This window comes from Pituophis catenifer, unplaced genomic scaffold (genome assembly GCF_029215685.1).
Source record: "Pituophis catenifer annectens isolate HBS135680 unplaced genomic scaffold, rPitCat1.0.hap2 SCAF_9, whole genome shotgun sequence".
Classification (NCBI taxonomy): Eukaryota; Metazoa; Chordata; class Lepidosauria; order Squamata; family Colubridae; genus Pituophis; species Pituophis catenifer.
Window position 1 is genome coordinate 5,548,360 of NW_027256889.1, and position 19,456 is coordinate 5,567,815.

The following is a 19,456-nucleotide window of genomic DNA, read 5'->3' on the forward strand; positions in this document are numbered from 1 at the left end:
AAGGGGGAGAGAAAGGGAGGGAGAGAGAGACAGAGAGATGAGGGAGGGAGGGAGAGAGGGATAGAGATGGGAGGGAGGGAGGGAGGAGGGAGAGAGACAGACAGAGGGAGAGAGGGAGAGAGAGACACACAGAGAGAGAGAGAGATAGTATTCATGTGATTAAAATTCAGAAGAGCTTGGAATAATTCCAGTTCTATGGCCTGGAACTTCTCTGGAGGGAGGATAGGTTACATAAATAACAGGCCTGAGACTAAAATAATGAATGAAGGAAGACACCGTAGCCAGCCACTTTTGCTCACACTGGTGAGACTGAAGGATGAGGCTGTGTCAGCTTGCCAACGGCCTGTGACACTTCTCCCGCTGCAATTTGGCAGCCTTCGCACATAGCTCCATAGCAGAGCTCATCCAGAAGACCAAATTGGTTCCTCCCTCCTTCGCTTTGGCTGATTCACACCTAACTGTTTTCGCCATCTGCCATCGATCATCTCTGGACACAAGTCAACGGAGGGCCCTTCCTTATCCTCGGGCAGTGCTTTTCTCTGAGAGGGGCAGAAACCATTTAGAAAATGCCACTTGGCTAACAAAATTCAGCTTCCCTGGGAGGCACATTCAAGAGTTTGTGTGCAGCACGGAGGTCTGCCATGTTTTATTTTGTGGGTGACCCTTGTAAATTCCCTGTGGAATTTTTGTCCTGTCTACGGGTAGTCCTCGACTTACAACGACAATTGCAACTAGAATTTCTGACACTTTGGTTGCCAAGTCAGTCATGCTCGAATGTGTGATCTTTTTGACATGGTTGCTAAGCAATTCACGGCAGTCGTTAAGTGAATCATACAGTTGTTAAGCGAATCTGGCTCCCCCCCCCATCGACACTGCTTGTTGGAAGCCGTTTGGGAAGGTTGCAAATGGCGATCGCATGAACTTGTGTGCTAGAAGTGTTATAAATACATGCCAGTTGCCAAAAGTCTGAATTTTAATCATGCAACCATGGCGATATTGCGACAGTTGTAAATGTGAAGACTGATCATAAGTCACTTTTTCAGTGTTGTTGTAACATTGAATGGATATAAGTTGAGGTATACCTGTATATATGGTATCTTTTTTATTTATTTTTTTAATTTTATTTTGAATTTGTATACCGCCCTTCTCCCTGAGGACTCAGGGCGGTGAACAGCCAAGTAAAAACATCAAGTACAAATATTAAAATACAGTTAAAATATACATATATAAATTTGGCTCCATTAATTAAAAACAATAAACAAAACACTTAAAAACACTTAAAAAATTAGGCCAGCCCGGCTTGCTGGAAAAGGAAGGTTTTAAGGGCACGGCGGAAGGCACCGAGGTCTTGGATTCTCCTTATCTCTGGAGGCAATTGATTCCAGAGGGTAGGTGCCCCCACAGAGAAGGCCCTCCCCCTGGGGGTCACCAGCCTGCACTGTTTGGCTGATGGCACCCCGAGGAGGCCCTCTCTGTGGGAGCGCACGGGTCGATGGGAGATTGTCGGTGGCAGCAGGCGGTCTCGAAGATAGCTAGGCCCTATGCCATGGAGCGCTTTAAAGGTGATAACCAACACCTTGAAGCGCACCCGGAAGACCACTGGGAGCCAGTGCAGCTCGCGCAGGAGCGGTGTTACATGGGAGCGCCAGGCTGCTCCCGTCACTACCCGCGCTGCTGCATTCTGGACCAGTTGGAGCCTCCGGGTGCTCCTCAAGGGGAGCCCCATGTAGAGAGCGTTGCAGTAGTCAAGGCGAGAGGTGACGAGGGCGTGAGTGACTGTGCACAGGGAATTCTTGCCAAACACAGATAGGTTAACCTGTAGGCTTCTCTGTTGTGTGGATGGGATTTGAAAAGAAGGACTAGGGGTGACATGATAGCAGTATTCCAATATTTGAGGGGCTGCCCCAAAGAAGATGGGGTCAACCCAGTGGTGAAATGCTACCGGTTCGCACCGGTTCGTGCGAATTGGTAGTAAAAAAAAAAAGCTACCAGTTCCGAACCGGTATTTCCGACAATCAGCTGTGCCACGTGATTTAAATTTGTTAGTAAGCAGGAAATCCTGCTTTCTAGCGAATCTAAATCGTGTGGCACAGCTGTTCCTCCCCTCGCTGTTCTACTTACCTTGTTAAGCCTCCGTTTTCTGCGTGAAGTGTGCATTTGGTGTGCATTGTGCATGCACGTGTGCGTTTGGTTCGCACAGTGCATACACATTGTGCACCAACTGCGCACTTTGCACGGAAAAAGGAGCATGTGTTTGGTGTGCACCGCCCATGCACGGGCAGTAAACCGGTGGCAATCCGTGGAGGATTTCACCACTGGGTCAACCTCTTCTCCAAAGCACCTGAAGGCAGGATGAGAAGCAATGGATGGAAACTAATCAAGGAGAGAAATTCCCTAACAGTTGGAACAATTAGCCAGTGGAACAACTTGCCTCCAGAAGTTGTGGGTGCTTCATCACCGGAGGATTTTAAGAAAAGACTGGACAACCACTTGTCTGAAATGGTGCTTGAGCAGGGGGTTGGACTAGAAGACCTCCCAGGTCCCTCCCAGCTGATTGATTGATTGATTGTGTGACCATCTTGCAAGAAAGAAAGAGAAGGAAGTTCAGGTTTCCATGAGTTGCCTCCATGCGGGCGGATGTACCTTGTGGAGCGTGAGCGAGGGTGTGGGTGTTATTCTGTATACATAGTTGTCGTCCTCGCCCACCGAATCGTGTCCACTTTACCTCATTGTGTCCGGGGATAGTACAGTGCGTGCTGGGAGTGGTATGTTTGTGTGTCTCTTTACCCCCCCCCCCCCGCTCCAAACACTCCTTTAACAATGGGATTCTCGCCCAGGCCCAGCCTGATCTGGCCTGGCGCCCAGATGTAGTGTGTGCATGTGGGGGTGTTCCTTTGCGTCTCCTCGCTTCACCTCATTGTCTATTGGCTGCCTGCTGGGCGCTGGGGGGGGGGGGCGACGGCGACTGGCTGTATCCCACCTACCCACCCACCCTGACATGAGCAGAAGCGGTATTTTGAGTCAGGCCTCGTGCAGGACGAGATTGTGATGCTAAGGGAGGAGGCTGAGTGTGAGTCATAAGATGAGAGCAGCACAAAGTGGAGGCCGCTTCTCTGGAAAAGGAGGCGGGGAGGGGCATGTATCACACAACGGTCCAGACACTGGCATTCAGACATTCACCCGTCCCCCATGCATACTCTTCTCTTTCCTCGCCACCCTGCCCCAGGGTAGGCCGATTATCCCAGGAATGCATCAGTGCTGCAAGCTTTTAATCCCCAGCTGGGCTGCCTGCCAGCCACTAACCGCCTTCGATATCTACCAGCCAGCAAGAAACAAACAGGGGTGACTCTCAATTCAGCGGCACGTTACAAGTGTGCATTGCACAATGGGGTTCCCATTTCAGGGTCTCTACCCTTCCTTTGCACGCCTGGCTGAACACATCTGTGCTGAAGCCAGGTGTAAAATAAGGATGCTGGCCTGCAGGTGTGTGTGTGTGTGTACGTGTGCGTGCACAGACAGCCTGGCGCTCACCTTAGCATGTACAGACAGTTCTGGGTGTCAGCCGATCTGATGACCCCAGTCTCAACCTTCAACATAGGCGTGTAAACTTCAACAAGCCTTTATTCAGAATGTTATGAGCTGATAGAGAGGCATAAAATTCTTTTAACATGCAGAAACCCACATAGAGAAAGGGAAGGAATGTGTGGTGGGCTTGTATATTGTCCACATCATTGAATCTCTTCCCCCCCCTCCCCTCAGCATTTTCCTCAGCTGGCTGGGCCCAGGAAGCCTATTTTTTTTCAGGTCAGATACAGGTAGTCCTCGACTTACAACCCTTTCGTCTAGTGACTGTTTTTATGAAGTTACAACAGCACCGAAGAAAGCGACAAACTGTTTTCCACACACTGACGGCCGTTGCAACATCTCTATGGTTACATGATTAAAATTCAGACAACTGGCGTATGTCTATGGAGGTTGTTGCAAGACGGGGGTCAGGCGATCCCCTCTTGGGCGACCTTCCGACGAGCAAAGTCAACGGGGAAGCCGGATTCGCTTCACTTAAAACCGCAGCGATTCGCTTAACCAAGCTGTGGCAACGAAGGTCGTAAAACGGGGGCAAAAACGTAGGCCGTCTCGCTTAGCAACAGGAAACGCTGCACTCATCGTGCTCCTTACAGTCGACCTGTCAAGTTTTGGAAGTTGGGGCGGTGGTCTCAGTGGTGGTTCGCATAAACCGCGATTGGATCTTTAGACCGGCTTTGTATGTCGCGCAACTCCAGGCTGCCTGGATTCTTTAATGTCCAAGCGGGCTGGGCCGCCCAGAAAAAGTATTGTTTCGAGTCACCTGTTCGTGTGAACCTGGCTCCAAGTCAACTCTGGAAGTTTTTAAGAAGTAGTTGTCTGAAGTAGTGTAGGCGCAGGGGTGGGCAACTGTGGCCCTTTTACAACCTGTGGACTTCAACTCCCAGAATTCCTGAGCCAGCCAAGCTGGCTCAGGAATTCTGGGAGTTGAAGTCCACAGGTTGTAAAAGGGCCACATTTGCCCACCCCTGGTGTAGGGTTTCCTGTGTAAAGCAGGGGGTTGGACTAGAAGACCTCCAAGGTCCCTTCCAACTCTGTTATTCTATTCATCTCCCCCCCCTTTCTACTTTTCTGCAGTTTGTTCTGTTTTTCACCTCCCCCCCTCGTGTGTGTGTGTGTGTGTGTGTGTGTGTGTGTGTGTGTGTGTGTCCGTCCCTCCTCTTGTGCCCCCCCCAGCCTTCCCCTCGTCCCCCCTTTTTCTTCACCACCCCGGAGTTGCTCTCCTGCAGCCCCCTCCTTCCTTCCCACGTTGCCCCCCCCACACACACCTTTTTATTTTTGCTGTCACGCGCCCTCCTCCCCCCCCCGCCCCCTTTCACCTTAGCCACCTCCCTCCCTCTCTCTCTCTCTCCTCTTCCCCCCCCTCTTTCAGGCGTCATCTTTCCCTCGCCCATTCCTTCTCCTCCTCCTTTTCCCCCCCCTCCTTTTCCCGGGCGTGGTCTCTCCCTCTCCCAGGAGTTCTGACGAGAGAGCGAGCGAGCCCGCCCGAGGCGGTAGAGTAGAAAAGACGAAAGGTGGGGGGGGGGGGGTTGGAAGAAAGGGAGAAAGAGCTTGGAGTAAACCGCAAGCCAATAGGCTTCTCTTTGTCCCCGTGACCCGCTCTTGTTTTTGCATATGACTGACATTCCAGCGGCGGCCAATGGGAGGCCGCCTGGTTGCGCGCGTGTGGCGGAGAGGGAGGGGGGGGAAAAAAAAAAAAGAAAGACCGTGGAGAGGTGGGGTAGGGTGGGGGGGAAAGCTTCATTTGCATGTGAATGACCCGGCGTTGGAAGCAGCCAATAGCCTGCCGAGGGCTAATTGGGCATGCGTGACGGGGCTGGCGGTGCGCGCGCCCTAGTGTGTATCTGTGTGTGTGTGTGTGTGAGAGAGAGAGGGAGGGGTGAGGGTTCGGGCGAGGGGGGGCCGCCCTTGTTCGTAACCCAGAGCGGCGGGGAAAAGAGGAGGAGGAGGAGGAGGAGGAAGAAGGAAGGCGGGAGAAGGCAGTGAATGGTGTTTGGTTACAACCGGAGGGGACGGCGCGACAGGCGGAGCGGCAGCGACAGCCTCCTCTCCTCCTCCTCCTCTCTTCTCTCTTCTACCCCCCCTCCCTCCGCGACCAGCAACCGCCCGCCTGTCGCCGACAGCCCAAGCGAGAAGAGGAAGCGGAGGGGCGGCGGCGGCGGGACGGAACAGCCGGACAACTTGGAACCCTCGCCCTCCACCCCCTCCCCTCGCTCTCTCTCTCTCTCCCCCCGCCCCCCCCCGCGCGCGCTTTCCTCCCTTTTCCCTGCGCGCGCCCTTTAATCCTGCCCGGCTACGGTCGCTGCTGCTGCTGCTGCTGTTGGCGGGGGACGGAACAGGCGGACCGGCGGCTCTTCCCTCTGCCGTTGCTTTTCTACTACCCCCCCCCTTCCCTTTCCCCACTTTCTTCTTTTCTTTCCTGGGGAGGAGGAGGAGGAAGGGGGGCGGACCCTTTTCGCGGTGGTCGAAGAGGGAAAGGGGTTTCTTCCCCCCCCCCACCCGCTGGACGGTCCTTTTGCACAGCTCGGTGTGTCCTCCCGCCCCCCCGCCCCCCTTTCTGACCTTTGGAAAACTTGGGGGTTGCCTGTGCACGCACACACCTTCCTCATCCTGCACACCCACACCCCTTGCACAACCAACCCACCTGGCCTCTTTCTTCATCTCCTTTCCTCCCCCTCCCTCCCTCACCCCCCCCCCCAATATGCCTTCTGACTTGGCCCCTGCTGCCCGCCAGGCTGAGACCCAGAGGTGCTCCACCTGCCAGGAGGATCTGAACAGGCCGTAGGAGGAGAAGAAGAAGACAGTTGCCCCTCTTGCTGTTTTATTGCATGGTGATGGTGATGATGGTGGTGGTGGTGGCTGATCTTTAGAAAAGTGGACTGGACCTCCAACCGGCCTGCTTTCCGCATGGATCCAGATAAAGCGTGCCCCTGGTCCCGAGGAGGAGGAGTACCGGCCTGCTGACCTCGCCACACACCTTTCAAACCTACATCCGAAGCGGATTTGCCTGGGCCACACCTCCTCCTCCTCATTTCTGGGGAGGGAGAGTGGGGAGAATGGTCTCCAGACAGGTTCGCTGAGAGACCTCAGTCGTCTTGCGCCTTGGCGATGTTCTCCACAGAAAGACCCCCGGCAACGTTGCCCCCTTTGCCATCCAGGGGGTTAGGCATGTTCGGTTAGTGCCTTGTGGGGTATATATATATATATATGTGTATGTGTGTGTGTGTGTGTGTGCATGGAGAGAGCGGGAGGCGCGAGGGGCAGGGCGATCCCTGGGTTGAGATGCATCCCATTGAAATGCTCAGTGGTGTGATGTGAAGGTGATAAGAGCCCCCTTGCCCCAAAAGGGATAACCTTTAACCTTGGTTGTATCAGGTCCTGGCTTGCCTGCTGTTTAATCTCGTGCTCATTGGGGTTTGAGTTCCGTGCAGTAGAAGAAGTGGGAATTAGCCTCAAAATATCCTAGTCTTAATAAACATACAGTGAGATTCCCGTCTTTTCTAATTCATCCGTTCAGTACAAGATGCGAGCCTTGGGTGTAAGGTTTGGGCTTATTTTTGCTGTCCCATGATGGATGTTGGGATCCTGTTACCCAGAAATTTCCCAGTTTAAATTTTTTTTGTTTGGAGTGGAGATGTGATTTAACAGAAGTTATTAAATTCCAGTGGGTGGGGTGGGGGGGGGGGAATGCTGTTAAAAGCGCAGTGGGGGAACTAAAGTGACAGTTCTGTTTGTGCACATGGCAATTCATAGTCTGGCCTCATGGATGTGATGAGAAGTGGCAGGGCAGTTCGTTTACGTGCGGTATTAGATATTGTTTCTCTCTCTATAGAAGCAGACGTGTCCATAGACTGCACGATATAGTTAACGATTATATAATTTGTGACACGAGTGGGATTTGAATCCACATTTTTTAGACCATTGCTTTGTGTGAAGACAGCATTTGTAAACTCAGGCAGTTGTTCCAGGTGACCAGATGTGGAAGAGGGTGTTTACGGTACACCAGGACTCTTAAAATCTTGTATTCAACTTGTATAGCTTCAAACTACTACTCCTGTGTGCAGTTATTTCTCTTTTTTTTGGTCACGTGTTTTTGGTAGTTTTTCTTCACTTGATGTGGCTTCAATCTCGGAAGCTGAATCTTTTAATTCTTTGCTTGGGGTGGGGCTAATGCTAGGACTCCTGATAGCCTCTGGTTGTTATATTTAAGATCCTTGTTTCTTGTTTTGCGGTGGGTGGGTGTTTTTAATGTTTCTGGTCCTTGTTTCTACTCTCCTCCTTCCTTCCCCCTTTAATCCTTCCTCCTCCTCCTGCATAGGGATGTGGTCACCAGCGGAGGACAGGAAGCGACTGAGCCAGCGCTTCCCGGCAGAGTCCGACCACGATGCACTCAGTGCTTTTAATAATTGAGTTAACTTTACACGCAAGTGCAGGGAGGGAGGGGGAGAGGGGAAGCAGTGTAGCTGATCCATTAAGGACTACAAGGAAGGGAAGAGTAAGGATGGGGAAAGAGATATTTTGTTCGACAGGTAATGCGTCCCCTGTTGGAGCAGGTCTGCTTCATTCTCTCCCCTCCCCCCCCCCAATATTTAATCACTAATGGCAAAGTTTTAGTTTTCAGCAAGTACTTCAAAGGGGTTTTAACCGGCCCCCCCCCCCCCCGCCCCCGGAAACAAATTGCAGATGCAAATCTGTAGCAAAGGTGATCTAAGTCCCTTCAGCTGTCAAGCTGCTTACTAGTATATCTCAGTCCCTGGCAGCAGCAAATGAAGGAATCATCTGCCCCATTATCTCTTTCGGGATCTTTTGAATGGGGATGCCAAGACACAGACCTTCTTTATACATGCAAACCCGGTTTGGGTTTGTTTCCTAACCTTCCCCGTTAACTGAAATGCTAAGGACAGAGGTGTCCTTGTGCTGGGGAGGCCTTTAACCCTTCCAACGCTCCCTTTTACGACCCTGTAATCCCTAACCCTCCGACACTATTCTTGTTGTTGATTCGGTCATTTGTGTCCGATTGGCAGTCTCTGGGAATTGGACACCCTTCACTCCCCAGAGCAGTGTTTCTCAACCTTGCTAGCTTGAAGATGGGTGGACTTCAACTCCCAGAATCCCCCAGCCAGCGCTTCTTCAAGCTTCCAAGGTTGAGAAACACTGCCCTAGAGTGTAGCTAAAACGTGATTGTTTCAGGGTTGCTGAATCTTCTTTTATCCAGCTCTGGATGTTCCTTGCAACACTGTGTTATTCTGCGGTGGGATGATTGATACCAGTTGTGGCTCCTGCCCATCCTACTGAACGCTCTTATTGCTTTTGATGATTGAAAGTCCATATGGCTGATCTGCACAGGCTACACTACAATCAGTGTTGGGTTAAGAGTTGGGTTTTTTTTTTGGTAAACATGACAGTCATGGTCTGTTGGCCAGATGCAAAACTCTGATCTGTTCACACCTGTTGCTGTGTTAAGCTATGATTTCACAGTTATAGTACAGGTAGTCCTCGACTTAATGACCACAACGGAGCCCAAAGTTTCAGTTGTTAACATGAGATATTTGTTAAGTGAGTTTTGTCCCATTTTACGACCTTTCTAGCCACAGTTGCTAAGTGAACCACTGCCGTCGCTAACTTAGAAACACGTTGGTTGAGTGAATCTGGCTTCCCCATTGACTTTGCTTGCAGTCAGAAAGTCGCAAAAGGGGATCCCATCACCCCTTTTGGACACAGCAACGGTCATAAGATATGAACCAAGTGGCCAAGCATCTGAGTTTTCGATCACTTGACCACGGGGGGGGGGGATGCAGCAGAGGCCGTAACTGTGAAAAAAGGGTCACAAGTTCCGTTGTAACTTTGAACAGTCACTTAAATGAATTGTTGTAAGTCTGTATTGACAAGGGAATGTCGCTTATTGGCAATTAGAGTTCGTTGTGAAATGTGGTTTTGAGGATGTTGTAACTTTGTGTGTGTGTGTATTCAGGCCTGTCTTATTTGTCCCTTTGTCTTGGCCTTTTCCTGGAGACCCCAAGAAGGAAGTATTGCTCAGCTTGATATGGGGGTAGCAGGAAGCGATGGGAGGGCAGGAGAATTTGCAAGTGCACCACAACATTCTTCATTTCGGCTCTAAATTGCCTGCAAATAGGATCTGACCACCTCTGTCTACACAAAAGAAGCCCCCTCCCCAATCCCCGAAACCCCTGTATACAGCCTGGGTTGTGTTTGGCTATCTGTGCCCTGCACCGCTTGAGCTCTTGAGGATGCTCCCAAGCTTTCTAGTTGGGTGGAAGCCAAACGGCTTGGCTGCCCCAAGTGAGCGTGGGAGTCTGAGCAAGCGGGGCCCCTCAGCCTCTCCCTCCCCTTCCCCTCCTGCAGCTGTAAAATTCCTTTGCCTGGCTTCCAGCTGGGAAGGGCGGAGGACAGCCATGGTTGCTTCCTGGCAGGCGGAGAAGAAAATCTCTTTCCCCCCCCCCCCCGGGCCCCTTCCTCTGGGGGACTCGAGTGACTAACCAGTGATAAGGCATGGCACAAACGGTGACTAGCAGGACCGAAAATCGTAGAGGGAAAAACAAGGCATCTTTGCCAGGGAAAGGGAGGGAACTTTTAAAGGGAAGGGAAAGCAGCGTAGTCCGAGTTCCCTAGTAACCCAACTCTCGTCAATTCTGGGCTCCTGTTCTTTGCCATGCAACTGAACCTCACTCTGTTTTTATTCTTTTCTCTTTTTTTTTCCGAATTACCGGACTGAGTTGGCTGATGAAACACTTTTTGTGTGTGTGTGTGTTTTTTTTTCTCCCCACCTCCTTCCAGTGTGGACAAATGTGGAGCCTCGATCTGTGGCCGTGTTCCCATGGCACTCACTAGTGCCCTTCCTGGCGCCAAGCCAGCCAGATTCCTCCGTGCAGCCCAGTGAAGGCCAGCAGCCCGTCAGTCATCCGTCCACATCCAATCAGAACAAAGGTAAGGTGGGCCAAAGGGAAAAAAGAGAGCGTATGCACAGATTTCCTTCTAAAGCAGGGGTCTCCAAACCTGGCAACTCGGAAGACTTGCAGACTTCAACTCCCAGAATTCCTCAGCCAGCCATTGCTGCTGAGGAATTCTGGGAGCTGAAGTCCACAAGTTGCCAAGTTTGGAGAGCCCTGCCCTAAAGTCTTTGGGTAGGAGAACTGCCGCTGAAGAGACACTGGGAGTGAAGTGATGCCTTTGCTTGCACAAACAAGTAAGGCAAACTTTGTGATAACCCATCCCTGTGGAAACAGCCCCCTGATTCCAACCTTGGTTTATGTTTTCAGAACCTCCCGAATCGGCTGCTGTGGCCCACGAACTCCCCGGGTTGTCTTCAGAGGCTGATAGTGCAGGGAGGCCAACCCCCTCGCACCCCGACAGTCCCACTCCAGTTGCCCAACCTTCTACGGTGATCCCAGGAGGAAGCGGAGTTCCATCTCAGCATGATGATGACCTCTCAGGACACCCACGCCTAGACAGCGAGACGGAGAGCGACCATGACGACGCGTGAGTATATACCCCTGTTTTGGGTGGTTATATCTCTCATTAGGCTGCTCGGACAACCCACCAAACCCTTCGTAGCGGCGCTTCCTCCTGTTTGATGATGTGGCAGCCTTTCGCACAGTTCGTGTTTTGTACAGCGATCCTTTGCCGCTGGATTCCGGGAGGGTTGCTGGTTGTGATTTGAAGCATAGTGGGAATTGGACGTGCAGCTGGAGGCAACCCCTTGAGGGAATGAAATTGAGCCACGCCTAGGAGAGAACATCTTGGGAAGGAACTCGCAGGGAAATAGAAGCAGGAGTGAATGGAGGGTGAGGCCAAAAAAAGCCCAGATGCTGGTTGTGGCAGAGAGATTTACACCTTCCCCACCTCTTTTTCGTATGTGGGAAGGAAGGGAAGACGGAAGGAAGGACAGAAGGGAAGGAGGGACGGAGGGAAGGAAGGAAGGAAGCGGGGAAGGGAAGGAAGGACGGAAGGAAGGACAGGAGGGAAGCAGGGACGGAGGGAAGGAAGGAAGGAAGCGGGGAAGGGAAGGAAGGAAGGACAGAAGGGAAGGAGGGACGGAGGGAAGGAAGGAAGGAAGGAAGGACAGAAGGGGAGGGAGGGAGGGAAGGAAGGAAGGAAGGAAGGAAGGAAGGAAGGAAGGAAGGAAGGAAGGAAGGAAGGGGTGTGTGTGGTGCCCAGAAGTATTGAAACTGCTGGGAGGTCTCTGGGATAGGCGGCAAGAAATGGGGATGCTTCCTTTGGGCCTTCACCTGATGTTTTCATACCTAGGTTCCTATCCATTTCATCTTCTGAGATCTCAATCCCACTACTGCCAGGCAAGCGGCGCACCCAATCCCTGAGCGCACTGCCGAAAGAGCGCGATTCCTCTTCCGAGAAGGATGGTCGCAGTCCAAACAAGGTGGGGGGGCTTTTTTCTTTTTTCCCCCTCCCCCCCACCCCTTCTCCTTTCCATCTCCTTAACCCGCTTTTGTAGGAACTATTCCAGGAGGGGGAAAAAAAATTTAAAAAGACTCTTCGGCCACCCCGTTGCAACGTTCTACCCAAATTCATTTTGTTCCGCCTTGGGGTAACGTAACTCTGGCTCTTTTTCTCTTACATTCCGTCTCTTCTCTTCTTTTTTGGTAGAGAGAAAAGGATCACATTCGGCGGCCCATGAACGCTTTCATGATATTCAGTAAGCGACACCGGGCCCTGGTGCACCAACGGCACCCCAACCAAGACAACCGTACCGTCAGCAAGATCCTGGGCGAGTGGTGGTACGCTTTGGGGCCCAAGGAGAAGCAGAAGTATCACGACTTGGCCTTCCAGGTAAAGCCTCGTACAGCGCCTTGGTCAGAAAGTGAGGTCAAGGGTCCGAGCTCTGCTCAGGCGTGCCACTGTCTTATTAGCTCAGCTGGCACAGCTGGCATAATTCAGGATCAGCGTTGTCTGGTGTTCCGCCTCTTGAGAAGTGACTGTAGCCCGTTTCCAAGTAAGGGAGGAAATATGATGACAGCTCGGATTGAAATGAATCATCCAATATGGGCATTTCAGCAGAACTTTTCAGTTCCCAGAAAATCCTGGCTTTTGTGCAATTTTAAAAGATGAGCTTTATCTCCGGTGGCAACCACGATGAGAGTGTAGACGAAGCTTAAGTGAAATCTCAGAATTGGCCAGAGAAAAGATCTCCAATGCTGGCCAGCAGGCCGTCATTGTCTTAAGACAGATTTAGATAGGAAACTGGCTTCAAACTCGGTGAAGCTGTGCAGATTGATGGGAATTACGCAGATATACAGGGGCTGTGGTTTCACAGCAGTTGAGAATCTTCCACAGTGTGGAATCTTTGCAGCGGGAGCAATGACTGGTTCCAGCTGAGCCCTCAACATCTGGATCCTCTCTGCTTGCAGTCTCTCTCATTCTCCCCCATCTTCCTCTCAGTCCTCACTGTTTTCTTCCCTCATCTTCTCCCTCCCCCCTCCCCCCCAAAAGGTGAAAGAAGCCCATTTTAAAGCACACCCCGACTGGAAGTGGTGTAACAAAGATCGGAAGAAGTCTAGTTCGGATATAAAATCTGCCGGGCCAGGCGGCTGCCCCAAAGAGATGCGTGAACGTAGCATGTCAGAGACAGGTACTGTTACTTTACATCAGAGGTCTTCTAACTTGGCAGCTTTAAGACTTGTGGACTTCAACTCCCAGAATTCTCCAGCCAGCATAGTTGGCTGGAGAATTCTGGGAGTTGAAGTCCACAAGTCTTAAAGCTGCCAAGTTAGAAGACCTCTGCTTTACATGGAGATGAGCTCCTTTCATGTCACCAGCTGCCCCTTGTGGGGCTCCTCTAGACTTTTCTTACTTTTTGCCTCTTCCTTTTTTTTTTTTTTTCCTTTCATCAGTTGCTTCTGAAATGCTGTTGGGCCCAGACGTCAAAGCAGGTGTCATGGGATCCGGGCATTGCCACGGGGAGCGAATCCTGCCCTCAGCCTCTGATGCTCAGCGTCCACGGGCCTTTTCCCACAGCGGTGTGCATGGCATGGACAGTGACCGGGATAACCAGGTGTTGCAAGAGCTTACCCAGGTAAGTCAGCACAAGGAACCACAGGGCAACGGGAATCAAAGAAGCTTATTATGGGATGGTTGGGCTGTGCTTGCCCTTAGAATTCAGGAGGCTTTGAGCCGTCATGGAGGGTAATGTTGCTGTTTGCAAACACTGTGACTTCTGTCTCAGCTGGGAAAGTATTTGATGGCCAGAGCAGAGCGTCCTTAAGTTTTTGGAAATGGTGAGATCTACAGTGGGTGGAACAATGACACAAAGGAAGTGGAGCTACACAATACACACAGGTGGTTGAGATTTATTTCCTAGATATTCTAGACCGGCCTACTCTTCTCTTTTATTTATTTATTATTTATTTATTAGTTTGATTTATATGCCACCCTTTTCCGGAGATTCAGGGTGGCTTACAATGCGTTAAGCAATAGCCTTCATACTTTTGTATATACCTGCTTAGTAGGGCTTTCGGCCCCCCCTAAGCGGTGTTCTTTTTTATACAAAGTCAGCTTATTGCCCCCACAATCCGGGTCCTCATTTTACCTACCTCAAAAGGATGGAAGGCTGAGTCAACCTTGAGCCTGGTGAGATTTGAACTTGCAGTAATTGCAGGCAGCTGGCAGCTAAGTACTACTTTAACAGCACTTAGTCCACTGCGCCACCAAGGCTCTTTTAACCTCATTGATTAAACCTAATGTGATTGGAGGGTTTTCTGGAGGCTCAGCAAAAGAGTTTGAAGGATGCAGGCTATCTTGGAATGTCAGGTTGTCCATCACAATTTAAGATTTATGTCCGTCTGCGGGTCGCCCATTATGTCCTTCGATTGCATCCTCTTTCCTGCATCCCTCTCTCTCTCTCTCTCTCATTCTCATACACATAATATGAAATGGCAGAAATGCAGCACAGAGTTGGTACGCTAGACAACACAAGAAAGGTGGAGCTTCTAAGTTCTGTTAACGTCATCTGATCAACTGCACTTTTTCGTTTCCTTCAGCCAGTTGTCGGAGCAGCTGGTCTCGGAGGGCCTCACAGGTGCCAAGCCATGAAGGCCTTCCTAAGCCACAACCAGGAACTTGAATTGTACCTGGAAACGAATTAGCAGCCCTTTACAGAGCTTGGCATATCGGTGATCTGTGCGCCCAGTGCAAACCCCCCACCCCCTGAAGATTTTGTCTTCAACAACCATTAGAAGTTGCCTCTCCATGTCTTTTAACCGTTGACTCTCTTGGTCTTTCAGATTTGCTCGGGACAGTCTCCGTATGCCAGCGGGAAGGGTCAGTATGGGGGGCTGGGCCCCTCAGGATCCCCCTTTGCAACCCCAGGCGAGGGTCCCCGTCATTCCCTGCACCCACATTCCTCCCGTGCCTCTCGTTCTCAACGCACAACCAGTGAGGACATGACCAGCGATGAGGAGCGCATGGTGATCTGTGAGGAGGAAGGGGACGATGACGTCATTGGTGAGGACCCCATACCCGAACTGCTCCTGGGCTTTTTACAGCATAGACCAGTGTTGGCAAACCTTTTTGGCACTGAATGCCGAAACGGGAGCGCTCGCCGGGGGGGCTGGAAACCGGAAGAGCAGCTCCCCGGCGTGTATGCGCACGCTGGGAAGCTGAGCTTCCGGTTTCCTGTGTGCGCATGTGCGCCGGTCACCTGGTCTTCCAGTTTCTGCTGGCATGCAAGCTCAGCTTCCCAGCGCACCAGGGAGCTGCTCTTCCTGTTTCCAATGCTCCCGGGCACGCAAAGACCAGCTGGCCGGAACCCAGAAGAGCAACGGGTGATGGCTGGTGTGCCCAGAGAGATGGCCCTGTGTGCCACTTCCGGCACATGTGCCACAGGTTCACCATCACTGGCATAGACTTTTGACCTTAAATCAGAAGACAGGTGGCTTTCTCATGCAGCTGAAGGAGAGTCTTCCAGAAACAAACAGAAGCCAGCAACATTTTGAGAGAGGTTTTCAATCGTTTTAAGAAACACGCCTTAAATATTTCTTAAATGCCCCTTAAATTCCCCATACGCAATACAGGTAGTCTACAACTTATGACTGCTCAGTTAGCAACTGAAGTTACGACAGATCCCCAAAAAGGCTACCACCCAGATTCAAAGAATTGGGTAGCTACAATTTATAATGTTTTATTTTTACCAGATATTAGCGCTTATTTCTGGTTTTTGGCAAACACCCCCCACAAAACACCGTTGTGAATGATGGGTTTGCTTAGCAACCATGAATTCACTTAACCACCGTGTTGATTCATTTAATAACCACTGCAAAAAATGTCATCAAATTGGGTCGATCGTGTGATGAATCACTTAACAACCGATATGATTTGCGATTTATTACGGTCGTAAGTCGAGGACTATTTTTATCCAAAGATTTAACTGTCCCCTTTAATTTTACCCATTCTGATGAGGCTCTGAGGGCAATTCAAGGGATGGGCAATTAAAGGGATTCTGAGGGCCCCAATCACTTTGCCTACTTTATATTATGAATAGCTGATTTCTGAAAAAATTGCTCTCCAGAAGCTAAAAAATTAACTCTGCCAAGTAGAGACGTACATAGGATGAGATAAGGGAGAGATGTGAAATAAATACTTGTGGATAGAAGATGTTAGCGCACCTTGGATTGCCTTGACTACATAGTTTGACATTTACCAACGATAGCTAGAAATTAAAAGGCGCTTCTTTTTTTAGCAGCAAGATCCTCTCTGAGAAACATTTTTATCTTGTTAATACTGACCCAAACTTAATTCCAGGACTGTAATGCATGAGCCACTTTCCTTTAAAATTGGGATTTAGAATAGAATTACCGTTTCCCTCAAAATAAGACATCCCCTGATAATAAGCCCAATTGGGCTTTTGAGCACATGGCAATAAGGCCAAGCATTTATTTCAGTGTTCAAAAAAATATAAGACAGGTTCCTATTTTGGGGGGAAAATGGTAGAATAGAATTAGGAATAGGAATAGGAATAGGAATAGGAATAGGAATAGGAATAGGAATAGGAATAGGAATAGGAATAGGAGTAGAACAGACAGAACAGAACAGAACAGAACAGAACAGAATAGAATAGAATAGAATAGAATAGAATAGAATTCTTTATTGGCCAAGTGTGATTGGACACACAAGAAATTTGTCTCCCGTGCATAAGCTCTCAGTGTACATAAGGAGAATAAATTACATTCATCGAGAATAAAAAGATACAACACTTAGTGATAATCAAGGTTACTAATAAGCTATCAAATTGTACTAGGAAGCAAGTAAAACCAATATAAATTGAAAGATACAAGCAACATGGTTATAGTAATACGTGGGAAGAGATAGACACTAGTAAGGAAGAGAAGAATAATAGTAATACTTTTAACAGCTGCCAGAATAAAGTATAATAACCAGATTCCCTTAAGTGGAATCCGTTATAGGAAATAGAAATTGGATATAAGGCAGAGCCTATTTTCATTATGAACAAAAAATAAGTGGTTCGGCAGCAGTGAAAATGTTTTTTGTGGAGAAAATCCCAAAGTTCAGTCACTGTATGCCAAGAAATCCTGAAGAATCCTTGGTTGCCAGTGCCGAAAACAATGAGCTGTGCACCAGAGCTCAGGTTGTGTGAAAGCAATAAGACTGGGAGAACCCACAATTCCTGCTTAAAAGAAGATCTGATTGTATTCTTGATAATAATGGGTCTGAATGTCCTGTCCCAAAAGTGTTTTTTTTTTCCTTCAAAAGGCAACTGGACTTTTTTAGACTAGAATATGGAGTGATAGAATCGGAAGGGACCTTGGGGAAGGGACCATCTAGTCCCACCCCCTCCTCAGGCAGGAATCCCTGTTCCATTTCAAACTGCAAGTGGCTGTCCAGTCTCTTCTTAAAAGCCTCCAGTGATGTTGTTCTTGTTTTCCTTGAAGATGTTTTGTTTCTCATCCAAGATGCTGAGAATGGAAAGATTTATATTCTTTGCAGTCATCTAGTCATTGAAGGAAAAAAAACAACAACAAAGTCCAGTTTGTCTTTTGAAATAAACACTTTAGGGACAACCATGACCTGGATGACTGAGAATCTCCACAGATGTCTGAATGCACTGTTTCAAAGCTAGGTGGTGGCCAGTTAGGAACCAGGCATTTCGGCCTACCATCTTCCCCTCTGCCTTTACAGTGGGTTTTTTGTGCCGTAGTTATTTGCTGACTGTCACCTTCATTTCCTGCATTTACTCAGTTCTTTGAGGACTCAGTTCAGCTGGGTATCCTGGACTTGAATTCCTTCTTTAGAAAACTCTTCTCAGATTTCTAATACCGCATTTCCCCGAAAATCCGACCTACCCCAAAAGCAAGTCCTAGCTTGATTTTTACACGTGCACCCAATATAAGCCCTACCCTCAAAATAATCCCTAATTAAGAACCCACCCACTCCAGGGTGCATGGGTAAAAATTAAGGTAGGGTGAGAATGGGGTGGTGGTGGAGCTGCCCTACTACTTACTTATCTTTGGACAGTTGCAACCAGGCCTCGCACATCTCAACTTCATCATTTCTTCTGCAGCCGGCAAGACTTTTCCTGAAGGCCTCTGTAGCCGATAACAGATCTTCGGATCGATCTGGAGCTCTGTTATCGGCTGCAGAGGCCTTCAGGAAAGCCTTGCTGGCCAAAGAAGTTCCTGAAAGCCTCTGATAGCGAAAAGGAGGCCGGGGGGGGGGTGACGTGCACAAGTGAGGTAAGTCAGTGGATGACATTCTCGCCCCCACCCCCGAAAATAAGACCTGGTGCCTTTTTTGGTGGCAAAAAATATATAAGACAGGGTCTTATTTTCAGGAAAACATGGTATGTGCACTGAACACACGTGCTTCCCTCCCGAATCCCTGTTCTATTGAGCTTGCCTTTGCAGTCAGCGTATCTGCAGATCTGCAGTAACACTATCTCCTGGCAGCCTCCCTCTCTGCCTCTCATCCTGGAGAGTTTTCATAGGGGAAGTGAGATGGGGAGACAGGATCTTGCTGACTCATTGCTTTCCTCCTGCAGCTGAAGACGGGTTCAATCCGGCTGACGTCGACTTGAAGTGCAAAGAACGAGTGACGGACAGCGATAGCGAAGGATCGTTAGGGGATGAATCTGACAGCAAGGTGTGTGAGTAGCAAGAGGCTGGTTAAGCACAAAAGCTTTTAAGTGCACCGATCAGTACAGAAATCTGTCCCAGCTCCTACCCCACCTGGCAGTTTGAAAGCATGCAAATGCAAGTAGATCAATAGGTACCACTTTGGTGGGAAAATAACAGGGACGTGAAAGGAGCCCCCCTTGGATGTTCCTGGGGCAATGGTGATGTCACTGGCTAATGCTTTCAACCCGGAAGCGCATTGGGAGATGAATGTAGTAGTAGTAGTACGGTAGTAGCAGCAGCCGCAGCAGTAGTAGTAATAATAGTAAAACAGAAATGGGGGGCAGGGGTCACAAGTCAGTGGCATGAAAAGGCCATTCTGACTAGGGAGTTCTGTGTGAGCACCTATGTATCATGTTTGGGAACATTCACCTTACATTAACCCGTGTGCCGTTCTCGTGTAGATTGAAGCTGGAGAAAATCTTGTCTCAATTCATCGTGATAGCACTAGCACTTAGATTTACATACTGCTTCACAGTGCTTTACAGCCCTCTCTAAGCAGTTTACCAAGTCAGCATATGGCCCCCACAGCAATCTAGGTCCTCATCATTTTACTGACCTTGGAAGGATGGAAGGCTGAGTCAACCTTGAGCCAGTCAGAATCAAACTGCCGGTAGCCGGCAGTCAAGCAGAATTAGCTTGCAATACTCCATTCTAACCACTGCGCCACCATGTCTCTTGATGAGACTCAAGACGGGACCCGATCCATTTCAAGG

General features: G+C 49.6%; 1 protein-coding gene across 2 annotated transcripts in view; it reads left to right on the forward strand.

Annotated features, from left to right (window-relative positions):
- Positions 1-19,456, forward strand: part of CIC (capicua transcriptional repressor) — a 46,662-nt gene that overhangs the window by 10,981 nt on the left and 16,225 nt on the right. For both annotated transcript variants that reach the window (XM_070949442.1, XM_070949443.1), the window contains exons 2-9: positions 10,378-10,527; positions 10,860-11,079; positions 11,848-11,977; positions 12,205-12,387; positions 13,048-13,186; positions 13,449-13,630; positions 14,838-15,057; positions 18,608-18,708. In XM_070949442.1, coding sequence (XP_070805543.1) covers positions 10,378-10,527; positions 10,860-11,079; positions 11,848-11,977; positions 12,205-12,387; positions 13,048-13,186; positions 13,449-13,630; positions 14,838-15,057; positions 18,608-18,708 — 1,325 coding nt within the window. The remainder of the gene's footprint in view (positions 1-10,377; positions 10,528-10,859; positions 11,080-11,847; positions 11,978-12,204; positions 12,388-13,047; positions 13,187-13,448; positions 13,631-14,837; positions 15,058-18,607; positions 18,709-19,456) is intronic.